At 39.3% G+C, this 15,349-nt stretch overlaps 1 protein-coding gene across 1 annotated transcript; it reads right to left on the bottom strand.

Moving 5' to 3' along the window:
• Positions 1-13,806: 13,806 nt before the first annotated feature.
• Positions 13,807-14,577, bottom strand: insl3 (insulin-like 3 (Leydig cell)). The gene is made up of 2 exons (XM_042497154.1): positions 14,385-14,577; positions 13,807-14,009 (listed from the first exon to the last, which is right to left on the bottom strand). Exons 1-2 carry the CDS (start codon positions 14,575-14,577, stop codon positions 13,807-13,809), a joined length of 396 nt encoding a protein of 131 aa, XP_042353088.1.
• Positions 14,578-15,349: the final 772 nt, after the last annotated feature.

The following is a 15,349-nucleotide window of genomic DNA, read 5'->3' as shown; positions in this document are numbered from 1 at the left end:
ATCTGACCGGCAACCCCCTGCCTTAAAAACACACATATGAAGGCATTTTGGCTTCTTAAAAGTTGAAGGGAAAAGGGACCTGGACACTTTGTGCAAGTAAATTAATCAGTTTACTTAATTATGGATCATTACAAATATGCTATGTTTAAAAAGTAGCATGTAGTCACACAGAAAAAATATATATCATGTACATAAATTTAAAAAAAAACTGATACTGATCATCAGTTTAGAGTTGCATTGTAGCCCATGAGGTGCCTAAAGATTCCCACCCCATCAACAGGCACCGCCCATTTTGCGCGGGCAAAAGAACAGATTTATAGGTCTTGTTTTTTTGAAAATAAGATGTGAAGGCTGAATTTGAGACTAGAAACTAACTATTAGTTTTTTGTTTTTGTTTTTTTTTTTTTACAGAGCAAAAATATGACAGCCAGCTTGTGCCTCCATCCTTTCTTTCTCTTGCACCTGCTGGGTTCAGGTGAACCCTCTTTAATGGCACATTTACCACAGAGGGGGCCAAACCCTGAACCATTAAGCCTCTGTAGTCGTTAATGGGTCCACTTACTGGAAGTGACAGAGAGGCCGTGTTTCAATTTCTTAAAAAGCTGCCTCACTGTACTAAGATACTGTACCTTCTGTTGTTCTGCTCCTCTGGGCTTAGGTATCCCACTGTCTCTCACACACACACACACACACACACACACACACACACACACACACAGAGGCAAACAAAGCCCTACACAAAAACACACAGAGCATGCACACACATGCACATACACACATCTCTGCTTGCCAGGAAACCCCATGCACTCTCATTCTGTCTTCATCACACACCCTGATGGGGTGGAGAACTGGAGGCTCCACAAGCAGCTTAGCTTTGATTAGGTGAAGTGTATTGAATGGACTGCTCATGTTTTAACAGCAGCCTCCCCCCTGAGATGGACCCAGCTGATAACAGTGACAGGAATATTGAAGGAGGCAAGCCAAGGATGCAGTGAGTTTTTCAATGTACTTCTGCGGGGCATAAATGTAATTTATTTCATTTAAAATAGAGAGCATATAAAAGATGTTTGTCAGATATAATAAATAAATGGGTTTTTTTTTTAATGGGATGCACAATATTGGATTTTTTGCCAAAATCCGATATGCTGATGTATAACAACTCATTTGGCCAATATCCAATACTGATATCAATATATATACACTTTTTTCCCCTAATTTTAGTGACCATCAAGTCTCTTCTGAAGTAGAATTAACATATTATGCACACTCCTAACATGATGACTCACCAGCAGATGGAGACATAAAAATGCTTTTCAGTAATATTCATTATTGTGCAAAATAATAAAAATACTTCAACTTAGGGTTGATGTTATTTCATGTTCACTGTCAATGAAAAAAGAAATATCGGTTTGTGATATCAGCAGAAATCGGTATGCTGGTCGATTTTGATATTTCATTTTAAAGCTAATATCTTATTGTGCATCGCTAATTTTTAATCTACAATACATGTAACTAAAAGCAAAAGACAGCGATAAAAGCAATGATTTCTCCACTACATTATTCAACTTACTAACAGTATTTTACTACCTCATCAAGTATAATCCTCCCCTACATCTGCCCAGCAACGTCTTCAAATTGTACATCGCTGATACAGTGTGCCACACCAGCTAAATACTCCCACTCAGGAGTATTTTGTCAACATTACATCAGCAACAGACAGCCCAGTTACACATGAGTGTATGGAGGGCTGAGACGGAGCGGAGGGAGTGATCGACAGAGAGAAAGAGGTGCAATGGAGCAATGGTGAGCAGCTGTGAAAGAGCAGCTAGAGTAATGGTTTTTCTGCACCTGCCCACCGCTGTCTCTCTCTCATGTCTTGTTTTTCTCCCCTTACCCTTCTCTTACTCACTCAGTCACACACATTTTCTACGTGTGTGTGTGTGCGGCCTCTGTATTAAAGAATGCATGTCACACACCATGTGGACAGATATGTCTCCACAGTACCAGCTGAGTGTCGGTGCTTACTCCAATCAGCCTCAACTCCACAAGACACCCATGCCTTCAGCAGCAGAGTGAGAGCCGAGCTGCATGGGTGGACGTGCAGTAATCGCATCACGTTTGACTGCCAGGTGAAGTGGCATCGCGTCACAGTTATGGTCAGGACAGTTCTAAGGTTACTTCAGGGAAGTTACAAGGAGATTATGAAAGGGAAAGGGTGCAGGAAGGTACAAAAATGTGTCATCTTACACAGCTTCTGGGAATATGGTTTGTGGGGTTGTGCTGAGTATTTTGAAGCCTCAGTCTCCATTCATAACTTTGACACTCAAATTTCTAAATCTGCATTCAGATGCTGCTGGGGGGGTCTATTACACTAATGTCATTGGTATTATACTATTTGTAGAATTAAATTCCAAACATTTTTAGTAACTCCAAAGTGTTGTAAATTCCAAAAGTAAAACATTTTTGAGAAAAGACGACTGTAGATGTAGTTTGTTTTGTTTTTTAAATTACATGTTGTTCTAACAAAATATTCAGGTTTTTTTTTTTTTGCATTTAGCCTTAAAAAAAAAAAAAACATTTTCACTGTGGTCAAAAAACTATTAGCTCTCCAACTCTGCAGACAAAGGGAGGCACGCACCTGTATTACCAGGCAGTCTGCAGCAATCTAACTGCATCTATACGATATTATGTCATTTGCCAAAAGCAAAATAGCAGTAGATTGACAAGATTAAGGAAAGTTGGACTAGTAAAAATTTCACATGCACAGTATATACATGGCTTCATTTTCAAAAAGTGAGCTGTGCCATACTATAATCATAAAAATCATTTCAAATCCATAGAGCCTTCGTTGTATACATCATGCTGAGAAAAAAAAGTGAGACTTCTGAATAGTGTATAGGGGATGTTTAAGAAAATATACATATATTTGTTTTATTTCAACCAATTGAAGACCACAGAGTAACCAACTAGATTTGAATATTTTACCAAATGTCTTTCCAATTTGTCAGTAAAAAAAGTCTGACTTAAACGTTTGAATATATTGCTATGGGTCTGGCTTAGTGTCAAAAATCCAAAAACTATGGCTTCTTATTCAGCATATGATGCCAACAGATTTGTCTGCGAGCACGGCGCAGTGTCACATTATCTGTGCTGCGCGGTGGCATTGAGCTCTGCAGCTGCAGAAAACTCGCCTGCAGTTGGTTCAGCGGTGGCGGCTGCTGCTGCCACACTGCCCTCTACCAGCTCAGCTCTATTAGTTCAGCTTCACCACCTCCCAGTGGCCCCAAGGTTGTGACAAAGTGGTCGTTAATGTAGTGTATGTGTGTGTATGTGTGTGTGTGTGTGTTTGCTGCATGCGCTTCTATTATTCCACCGGACAGATTAAGCGGATATAATGACATGCATATGGAGGAGCGTATAGGGCGAGAAACTAATTAAGGAAGTTGAGGTAATAATCGGCTTCGGTTCAGAGGCCAACCGCTATGGGAATCTGGGGACATTTAAGTTGTAGAGGAACAAAACAGAAAACTGGTACTACATACTCACAGACTATCATAGAATGCAATTTACAAAATATTAATGAAGAGCCCCCCTCCAAAAAAAATAATACTGGTCATATCTGTGAAATGTTTGAGGACAAAAATAGCAAAATACTTCTGAGGAGCCAAATATGTGACATTTCATGGACAACTGTACTGTAAAAATGGAGGGTGAAAGAAATACAATATAGACAATCACAGAGGAAGTTAAGGATATGGGACCACCGATGCCCTCCAGCAATTATCTCTCTTCTGAACCACAGCATCTCTCCTCAGAGTTAAGCATCTTTAGTCTTTTTATATAGACTGAGTAGAGTTTTTGACTGAAACAGGGCTTATTATAGTATTTTAATTTATGAGCCGACAATAAATCAAGGGTTTACTGGCAGCCTGCGATTTATTAGATGATATACTGCGTGTTTATGATAATGAAGGCATTTTCAATGGCAGCAGTTCAGCTACTAAAAAGTGCATATGCATCATCTGCAAAAACAGCACTCAAAGAAATGATTTGGTCTGTTTTGCGTATTATTTCAATTATATAAAAAAATTCTATCCAATTGATTCAAGTAATCCTGAAGTGAACCAAAATAGGACCATCTGTGTAATTAATTCAAATAAAATTGAGATGAATAGATGATGAGAATTTAGGTAACTGTGCGATGGTAGGTTATCTGGAAGGGGGCTAAATACTGCTCCGATGTTTGAACTCTCACCACCAAGATATCTGAAAGAAAATGGGTTCTATGGTACCTAAGAGTCTACCCTTTCCAGACATCATTTCCAGTATGAAATGACCTTCCATGACCTCTAGGATAGTCACAGCATTATGAAACTTTACAGCCACAAACTACAGACCTCAAGCATTCAGAGGATGTATGTCATTCAAAAGCATATTAACAATAAGGGGGTTTCTTTGCAGTTTCCAGAACAGAAGTGCTCGTCTTCCAATTGCCGAAGCATGTATACCAAATCACAGCATGGATTTTTCTATATTGTTCCTCAATATCTTGGTGTTTTAATGTGGTATTTTGGAGGGTTGCTGACCTTAATTAGCCATTATTGAATGGTAAAAAAGCTTAAATCTAGCACCAATAAGTGTAACAAATGGTATCAACCCCAAAAAATGGTTGCAACTTATGAGACACAACTGAGCAAGAGAACAGCCATCACATACTGAAATTATTATGCTGTAAGCCCTTATTTACTCTTAAAAGTTTGAACAGGCACCAAACCAAAACACAATTTTATTACAGATTTGTGACTGAGCTGCATCTCAAATTAATCTTCAAATTTCAGCTTTCAAATGATGTATACCACTTCTAAGTGTTATAAACTGTTGACTCACTATCTCCCTCTGAAGATCCCCCCGAAAAAAGACAAAAATAGGTCTCAGAGGGTTAAAGCAAATAAAATTGAGATGAATAATAAGAATTTATGTGACTTTAGCTCAGAAAATCTTACTTATTTACCTCATTATCGTTTTTGTTGTTATCAACACATTTGAAATACACACACTTTATTAACAGAAATCACATAAACGTTATTAAAGTAAACTCAGTTACTTTATTTGCTAAACGTCTCAGTCTACTAGTTTAGTTTATTTTACTCAATTAATGTTTTGGTTTTTTAAATTAGAATTTCTTAACTCAACTGGATGGAAATGTATTTCATCAAAAAACAAAGAAATAAAGACAATAACGTCTTGGCCTGAGGTGTTATGAAAAAATATGATGCTATGATATGAAGCAGCATTTCATAAAGTAATAAAACTATATACATGAACTATTTTACTACCGTTTTCCCTGTTTTTTCGCAGCATCTCATAGTAACGATGCTAAAGATAGTTAAACACTTTCCGCAGGCATGCAGCTAGGTAGATGAGAGGAGATCAGAGACAACAAGAAAGCTCTTTTGGTGGCTCTGTCTTCCTCTCCCTCGTCCCCTGAGAGCAGCGTCTAATCACACGATGCTCCTGAAGCTGTCACTGCTGGTCAGGCCGTCTAAATGTTGTCAAGCAGAGAGGAAGACAGACCTGTCACATCACCGTAGGTGATGCTGGATGGTGCAGCGAGGAAGACAACCAAGTTGCACAATATATGGGATGATGTTAGGGGCCGGTTTACTAGACATGGATTAAGGATTTAGGCCTTGACTGGAGAGTGTGCATCAGCAGAGCTCTTTGTCTTTTTTAGAGCTTTCAGGTTCAGCAGCAGGATCACATACATTCAGTTGATGGTGTGTCTATTGCTTTATGGAGTCCAAATGACCTCATCATGTGTTATGTGATTAATGTGAAGCCTTGGAGGCAACGAGCAGGACTGCAAGACCAGGATGTGAAGGCTTCTTCTTTGTGAGAATAAAGTATGTGAATCATCACCAAATGACATGAAGCCATGACAGGATATTAAGTAGATAAAGTATGTTAATCATGTTTTTAAATCATTAGTTGCAGGAGATGTAGGGCTGTGCATTGTTTTAAAAAAAATAAGATAGTAGTAACAATACCAGTACCCTTAATGTCATACCGATACCAATGGAGTACCCATAATGTATATGGAGTGATGTGTAGCATGGCCATACTTTCTAATGTTTTGGTGCCAATTGGCACGCTGAGCTGCAACTCAGTAAAATATACTGCGCTCAACTTCACCACACCACAGACTGTATAGCTTGAAGCTGCTGCTGTGGGAGTGTGAGCTCTGCACTGGGGAACTGGGTGAGAATACACCCTGCTGCACACACACAGAAACAAGCCGAACTATTAGAATCACATGACTTACAGAAGGAGAGCGGCTGTAGAGACCGCAGCAACATAAGCTCGAGATCACATCCCATCACAAAAAGGAACAAATGCAGTTATCATATGACTGGTGACTTTTCAATACTACTAAGTATTGGCTTATTTCATTTTTTAACTAAAAAGTATCAAGCACAAATACCCAGTCCTAAGGAGAAGAGAAAAAAGGGGAGCCTTTGTACTTAAAATAAAGTCAGGGATGGAAAACGTACTAGAATACTATACTCAGGTGAAAATGTTACAATAAAGATACTTTTCTATAGCAATAATGACTCAAAAAAGTCAGGTGTAGTGAACTCTAACTACACTAGAGCATCTGGATAAATATTTAACAGAACTGAGAACTTAAGCAGCAACATGCAACTTTGGTGACATTACCGATTCCCTGATCAGGGATAGGATTGTGTGTTAAACATGTGATTCCCAGCTGAGGGAACGACTTCTCAGAGACCGATCTTACACACAAATGTGTGCAACTTGGGAGGACAGCAGAGCTCTCCAGACAAAGAACCAAAGTCACAGAGGCACTGAGCTCTTTGACCATGCATGCACTATGACACAGACAGAAAGGAAAAAGGGAATCAGCAGAAGAGGTAAACACAATTCAGTGTAAGTTCTGTCAGTGGAGACAAGAAAAAAAGAAGAAAAAATACCCTGTATATGGACAATCTTCACTCCATAAGCATAACCGTTCCTCGGGCCCATCACTAAAATATTCCCCCGGCATAACATATTGCAACAAACTGCATGACATTTTAAAAAAAGGAGGGAGTGTTATATGATGATATATGATACTACTGTTAATTTAAAAGAACACATCAGGCTACAAAATAAATTGCATTAAATGCCACCGTAAATACCAGTGGAAAAACATCACAACACAACACCCTCATGTCCAAACAAACAATATAAATTTCATTTCTACATCAGAGACTTTGCAGCCTGTGCGCACAACTGATTACCAATGATAAACACGCAATCACCTGCCTTAGTATAGCCTTACTAGAGCTGGGTCAGAAAAGAGGGCAAAATTTAGACAATTAAATAAAAATAACATAATAAATCAAAGAAGCAACAGGCACCACGGCAGGTGCAACAAGCAACATATAAAGGCCACAACATGGAGTCAAAATTAAGGGGGGAACAAATCTGCAGGCGACTCTGGGTGTCCACCCCAAGAAAAAAAAGGAAACTCTTTCATTTATTGTGTCCACAGCAGTTAAGTTGGGGTATGGCAACACCACTTGGACAAACCACATGCAGAACTGCACTTTACTGTAATGCTTGAATCAGTTATTATAATTATAGGTTATTCATAGGGATGCAGGATATTGCATCTTTTGCCAATATCCGATAAAATGATATAAAAAACAACTTATTTTACAATAACCGATACCGATATCAATACATCCGCTTTTTCCCCCCACTTAATTTGTGGTGTGCTGGTTTTTCGGCTGTTTTTTCTGCAGCACAGCTGAAGCCACAAACACAAATATCTAACCAAAAACAAGCATACACACTAAAACCTCTGTTGCTGGGCTATGGGATGGGTTACAGCAATATATTGCAGTAATTTGTTGTACTCACTTGTCTGAACGTGAGTCTTGTGCACCGCGAAGTTCTCCAACATCTGCTGCAGCTTCAACTTTTCTGCTCGTTCATCCTCGAAGCTACAGTCCACTCAGCTTTTCTGTCCCAGTATAACCAGTCCACTCGGCTTCTCAGTCCCACTTCGCTCCTCAAAGTTTTCACACATGCTGAGTTGAATTGTCAGCAGAAAGGCCTCACTGTCTCCTCACTGAAGGTACACGTCCCTCAGTGAAACGCTGCTGCTGCATCCATGAAGTTTAGCTTTTAGCATCTTAGCTACATCCAGCGCGCGCACCTGTTGATGACGCAAAACATGGGGTGTGTTTGATTTGGTTCACTTAGCTGCTCGCCGGGTGGTGCAATTAATCAGTGATTAATTAATATAATGAGCTCTGCCCTCCTGCGGCTGCGGACACACCTGCAGCTTCCTCTCTGCTACAGCTGCTGATATACCACCTTTACTCTGTTTCACTGGCGCAGTTAAAAAGAACCTTTTTCACATGACTTTTGTTTATTTTTTAGTTTGCTTTTAACCAGCTTTAAATGCAGCCTATAAAAAGGGAAATTGTCTGTACACATAGGCATAAATGTGATGTGAAGATGCTAACAGAATAGGGCTGTTATTTGTTATTTCCACCCCTGCATGTAGCAGGCTATCTCCGTTTTCTTGATGGACTGTAAACTGTCAGTTTCAGGGTCTGGTTTTGTTGTTCCAGCTCACTGTTTTGGGAGACTTAAAGGAACAGTTCCCTCCAAAATCATATTTTTCCTCTTACCTGTATTGCTATAAATATATCGGTCTAGACTGTTGTGGTGTGAGTTGCAGAGTTTTGGAGGAATCAGCCATGGAGATGTCTGCCTTTTCTTCAGTATAATGGAACTAGATGGTGCTCGGCTTGTGGTGCTAAAAGTGCCAAAAATATATATTTTAAAAACTCAACAGCAATGTCTCTTTCCAGAAATCATGACCCGATTACTCAGATAATCCACAGACCTTGTTGTGAACAGTTTCATGTAGGAAACTGGTCAAACAGTCGATTAAAGAGGTCTTCCTGATGAAAAGCCAGCTTGAAATGACAAAACAAGTGGCACAATGTTGGAGAATAAACACCACCAAGTTTTTTTTTTTTCCACAACCTTCAACCCGAACATTTTTATTGACAGGTTATTACTGCAATTTCTGCAATAACTCTACAATCAATCACTCACCACAAGTTGCATGATAGCATGAACACTCGCAAGTTGAAGGCTAAATATCAAAAGTAGCTTCCATAAAAATATCACCAATGCTCTGATCACTGAAGATGGCAACATGTTGAGTCATGAGTCAGTGTTCAGTAGCTGCAGCAGATACTTCACTGGAATTTATATGAACGCAAGTAAATATGCCCTACTAAATATGATCAGATTTTGTTGTAGACTTAATGTGATTTGATTTTTGCTTCATTTATTTCTCACGTAAGCAGAGTGGATCAGATCTACTGTTTGTCATATAGGTTGGATATAACAAGCTTGCAGTGTAGATCTCATTTTAGAGTTTGAAGTCTGAGTCGAGATGGAAACACTGCATGCAAGACAAGACAACAAGACAACAAGACAACAAGACAAAGACCCCGCTGCTGAGGATTTGTTTGACACCACATCTGACAGATTGTGTTACGTAGAAGAATGCCTGGAGCGCTAATAATAATGAAAACGCGAAGACAGATATGTCAGTCATCGTCCTTACTTCTGCTCCCACACCCAAAATAAAACACACACAAAAAGATGTGCTTTACTAGATAAGTATAGACATGGGCTACAAATGGGTTTCCCGGTCTTGCACACCCACACACACACTCACCATGATGCCCAAACATGGACACGTGCAGAGTATGAAAACATGAATACACACACACATACACCAAATATAGCATCTTTAGCCTTGACACTTTTACTGCTGGAAACAAGAGCACTGAGAGCCATTTCATTTACATGCAAATTGACACCCACCGGTCCACCACACACAGTCTCCTGCCTGGCATGTGTGTGCATGTGTGTGTGTGTGTGTGTGTGTGTGCGTGTGAGTGAACAGTGTAGCAGCTCTGCTGGCACTCAGCAGAGGTGCTATTCTGTCCTGCTGCTTTTCCTGCTCACTGAAACTAGACACAAAGAGATAGAAAGACAGCAAAGAAGATAGAGGCTCTGATTTCATTTTCCATATTCAGTTTAGCAGCTTTTCAGCTGACAAAACAGCCATAAACAGAAGCCCATCAAAGAGGCCCCATGCCGCCTGGTGTTTGTCATCTCCTGTTGGCACTGAGTAATGACGGACTGAGGCCTAGAAGTGTCCTCTGATCAGATTTCTCCTCTCGTCACAAGGAGATAAAGGATCACTTGAGGTGATTGAGCATTTTATAATAATGAGCTTTGAGAGACTGATCATTACAGCAGGAGGGGAAGTGTGGCCGTAATGACTGAACTTGATACAGGAACATTGAAATTCAATGGTAACAGCCCCTGAGTTGGCAGAGCAAACCGGTTGTTCGCCGGTGTCGGTTGTGAGAGGTAAGTGCTACTGTCAGATGAGGAAAGCGGTGCAGAAATGAAATCGTCAGAAATCAGATATCTGTCACTCTCTGCTGGTTAACATAAGGCACTGCATAAAATTTCTCTATTAAATCTATTCCTGCTCGCTCTGCAGACACTCTATTTTGTGCATGCAGGTGTTGTGTGAATATATTTGAGATTTATATTAGTTTTTTTTTTACTAGTCTGTAATTTCCTAATAATCTTAATTACTTGATGTGATCTAATGGTAGGGGAAATGTTTCAGGTTTATGCATAGTTAAAACACATTCACACATGAATAATCAAACACTGACACTTAGGAAACACATTAAACACACTAAACTATGACACTGTCCTCCCTGCATCAGTTTTTAGAAACACGGGATTTTTTGGCTTATCACATGCATTAAATGTACATTTCCTGTTTATTTAATCCCCTCAGTCTCTTTTCATAATAAACTTAGGACATAGGCAAAATAATATAGACATTTTTTTATTTTGCGTCCTTAGACTGACACTACAATGCACATGGTTTGGTTTATACTGCAGTAATTGCCCGGGGCGTTAAAAATGCCGCCACCCCATGCATCTCAAATTGCTGCCAAAGGGTGCCTCTGCGCTTGTGTGTGTGATGCCATTGGGTCGCTGACCAAGCGTGGTATCTGACAAGTTTGGAATGAGACTTGGTTGACAGTTGTCAATTTCAAGAAAAATAACCTCAAGGGAATTTTTTGTATATTAAACTGACTAAAACACTATCTGAAATGGTACCAAGTGAATACTGTCTTTCTATTTAGGACACAGTTCAAATCACACAGTTATTTTCAGGATTATTTGAAAATTACACAAGATAATTTAGTTTTATTATTTTATTGTAGTATTTTTTATGTATATTTATATATATAGTTTCATTTTCTAAATGGAAGTGAGAAACTTCTTTTCTGTATTTAGATGTCTTCTAATGTCATTTTATCCATTTATATACTTTTTTTATTGGCATTTTACACAATGCATCAAATCAAGAGGGTGTAAAAAAGTCAAGACAAATGTGTTATATTGGGTACAATTTTTAGCCATTGAACTCCAGTTTTTGTTATTGTTTGCAAACGTAGGTATATAAATATAATATAAATGCACAGCTGCGGCAATTAGCTATCCTATGGGATATACACACGGGCCTCACATGCACTAATGTGCACGCACGGCTGCACCTTCTGTCACAACAAAGAGGGAGCGTGACTTCATACTTCATTCTCTGCTCAGGACATCATTACTCCACCACTTCTTTACAAAGCTAATAGTCATATGCTGCTATATTAATGTTTTGTATATTATATAGAGCTCCTTTAATATTGTGTATGAATGTAGAATCAACTCTATGCCCAGAAGCAGTTTGGTAGACTTAGTTGATTGTTATAAACATTATCAGGGTGTTGTATTCTCCAAGTATCTGTAATTAAAAACCTTCCAAACAAAATTATCTGCTCACAATTTGATCTAAATTTAAAATTCATCTTTTGGGTGGGGGGGTGGGGGGGTCTGATAACACAGCAAATGAAACCAATTAAACAAAAAACAATTGCATATACACCGCAATCCCTCCGTCCCCAAATAAAACTAATTAACCAATCAGTCACTGTGCACTGATTTCATTTGCTATTAAGAGTCATTTAGTGAAGGCTGCAGTATAGAGTGGCAGATAATCAGCACCACATTCGATTATCCATTGAGAGAATTATACACTCCTCAGTGTGAGCAACTGGCCGGTTTACAGAGATTATTTCTGTTGTTATGGAGCTAAATGGTTCGGCCAAAGGCCTCAATCGGATTTAGCACTATCAGAGAGAGCCCCAGCGATGTCAACTGCACTGACATTGTGGCATTACTCAAGTGTGGGTCCTGTGTGTTAGTGCATGTGCCTTCATGTGTCTGTCCTTACATGCTTGTTTATCTGATCCATTAGCAACTTCAAGCTTAATGTCTCTGCAGGTTTCATTATTTGAATTAACGATGAAGAAAACCGTGCTAATTAATGTTGTTGGTGTGTCACTGGTTAGTTTATTCAATCCAGATCTGATGACTGAAATAATCTATAACTAATCTATGGAACTAATTAATGATACATGAATTACAGTAAACAGTGGTAAAATGTTAGAGACAGTTCACCTAAAATCAAAAATACATATATTTTTCTTACCTGTAGTGTTATTTATCAGTCTAGATTGTTTTGGTGTGAGTTGTCAAGTGTTGGAGATACCGGCCGTAGACGTCTGCCAACTGGATCACTGCGCAGAAGGAAGCGTGCAGCTAATGCTACCTCACCTAGCACCACCGAGCTAGCTAACGTTTACAGCCCAGCTGAGGATGCCATTAATGTTTGCATCTCTCGCTGTCACAAGCTGCTCATCCATAAGTAGATGCACGCTTCCTTCTGCATGGTGATACGATTGGGGGTGTAGTCCGGTAAAAAGAAAAATTGCTTCTACATGCAACCGTTCACAGCAAGGTCTGTGGGTAACCGCGTCATGACTTCTAGACAGACACATTGCTTTCGAGATTTTCAAATCTATTTTTGGGGCTGTGAGCAACACAAGCTGAGTGCCATCTAGTTCCTTTATTTTGGAGACAAGGCAGACATTTCTAACACTGCAGGTCATAGGATAAATATGTTACCATTGATGCCTCTTAATCAGCAGTACATAGTGATTATTATTTTGCGTCAATTTTCCAGGCATCAACACCCCTAATTTATCTAGTATGGGGTATAAGCCTTGCACAGTTATAAAATGGTCAAATTTTAAACATGTTAAAAGACTGGGTTGTATCTTGGGAAGTGTAGGATCCACTGTTTACTAGAGGCGTAAACATAATATCTTAACCTTGTATCAAGTTTGACCAACTCTTTCTCTTGCATGCCTCTTAGCTTTGCGGATGTGAGTTTCCTAATAGCCAGTTTCCCTTCAATGTAGTTATCCTGAATATATTGGGTTGCAAAAGGGTGGCATTGAATTGATAGTTTTTCTTTGCACTTAATTAGATAATAAAATACATTTAAAAAAAAGCTGAATTACAGATAACAAATAAACCCTCAATAATAATGATCAAAAGCTTTATTACAGTTTAAGGGTTGCAAATAAACACTTTCTACAGTGATACAGAGAATAAGTTAAATTAATAGAAATTTTTCTGTACAAAAGCGTGCACATTGTGATTTTATATTTTGCCCTGAATTGGGCTATTGCATTCTAAATAATTTATTAAATATGATCATGTTTCTGTAATTAAACAACGTCCCAGCACAGATATATGACAGGTAATGAGCTGTATCTAGCAAAATTGGATAAGTTCTTTCATGCTGCATCCTTTCTCACAGCAAATATCAGATATTTTTCCAGCAGCTCGTCTAATCCGAGAGGACAGGGGATACCAGTGAGGTGCCAAGGAGAAGACATCCATCTCCCCGTCAGACTCTAGAGGAATGTTGACTGTCTCAGTAGCCTGATGGTCCTCTACGGAGGCGTCCTGGTCCCCTGTGAGGAGGAGGTGGAAAGATATCTGGTATTTAGAGAGAGCCTGGAAATTTGAAGTTTTGTGCTTAAAACTTAATGTGACACTTTAAAAAAGTGTAGTTAACTCAAATAAGACATAGTCAAGACAAAAAAATTCAAAAAGCTAGCAAAAATGCTATTGTGTATCATCTTTCTGGATTGGGGTTCGATGTTCAAAAAGTTCAACAATTAAGGCAATGTTCCTGCAGCAGAGGAGATGATACCCTCCTAAATCTGTCTCTATATGTTTAAAAACTTAAATATATCTCAAATCTATCCACAATACAGAGGGTTTAAGTGAATTAAAGTTCTCAGTTAAAGCGTCTGATGTTTGAAAATGGAAGTTTAGGTACTTACAGTGAGAGGTGTATTGATGCTGTCCCAGGTCCACGTCCGGGATGCTTCTCCTCAGCCGAGAGCTACCACAAGACGAGACAGCCAGACGTATCAGGTCTCTCCCACACATCTTAATCCTCTCCTGTGCATGAGCCACACACACTGCAGCCACCAGCACCACCATCAGAGACACCACACACTTTGCAGCAGACATTGTTATTGCTCTTTGCTTGGTTGGATGAGAGACGAACCAAATGGATTGGTAGATGAACGACGAGATAAGGGAGAGCGATGAGGATGTGACTTACGAGGTGAACTTGAGGGGGTTTATATAGTTGATGTGTCGATGTAAAAAAAATGCTGAGGCCACAGAGTCTTCGAAAAGATGTATTTGGCCTTGATGAAGGAAAAGCATGTCCTGATCTGGAGTTCAGCATGAGAGTGATGCAAAGTCTTCTCAAGGCTGAAACTCTCATTGAGATAAAACCCTAGTCTGACAGGGATCTACGGCTCGGTCTTAAAAACATCAGAGGAAATAAGTGAGAGGGTTTGTTAACTGTTTTGGCCATTGTAAAGCTCTTTGGAACCCAATGGAGGCCTGAGTTTGGTCATTTGTTGAGAAAAGTAGAAGTAAAAAGTAAAGCCAACACCAAGCATACGCTTAATCCCTGTACGTATAGATATCAAGGGAACCGGGCGTGTGTATGATTTAGGGGGATATAGTGGCATCTAGTGGTGAGGACTCAAGATTGCAACCAACTGAAAGGTCTCCTGGTTCGAATCCTTTCAGTGGTCATTGTTCAGGAGTCAAATTAAACAATTAAATTAAATTAATGGACCTGGTGATTAAAACCGTGGAAAAAACAAACAAATAAAGAAGAAAGCAGCGTCATGTTTCAATCATTTCTATAACACTTTGGCTTGTCACAGACGGGCCACTAGCCCAGCACCTGCTAATGTTTCCTCTCCTTTTTTCTCTGATAACT

Source organism: Plectropomus leopardus, chromosome 12 (assembly GCF_008729295.1).
Source record: "Plectropomus leopardus isolate mb chromosome 12, YSFRI_Pleo_2.0, whole genome shotgun sequence".
Lineage (NCBI taxonomy): Eukaryota > Metazoa > Chordata > Actinopteri > Perciformes > Serranidae > Plectropomus > Plectropomus leopardus.
Note: the sequence above shows the minus strand (reverse complement) of the source record. Positions and strands in the feature narration are given on the sequence as shown.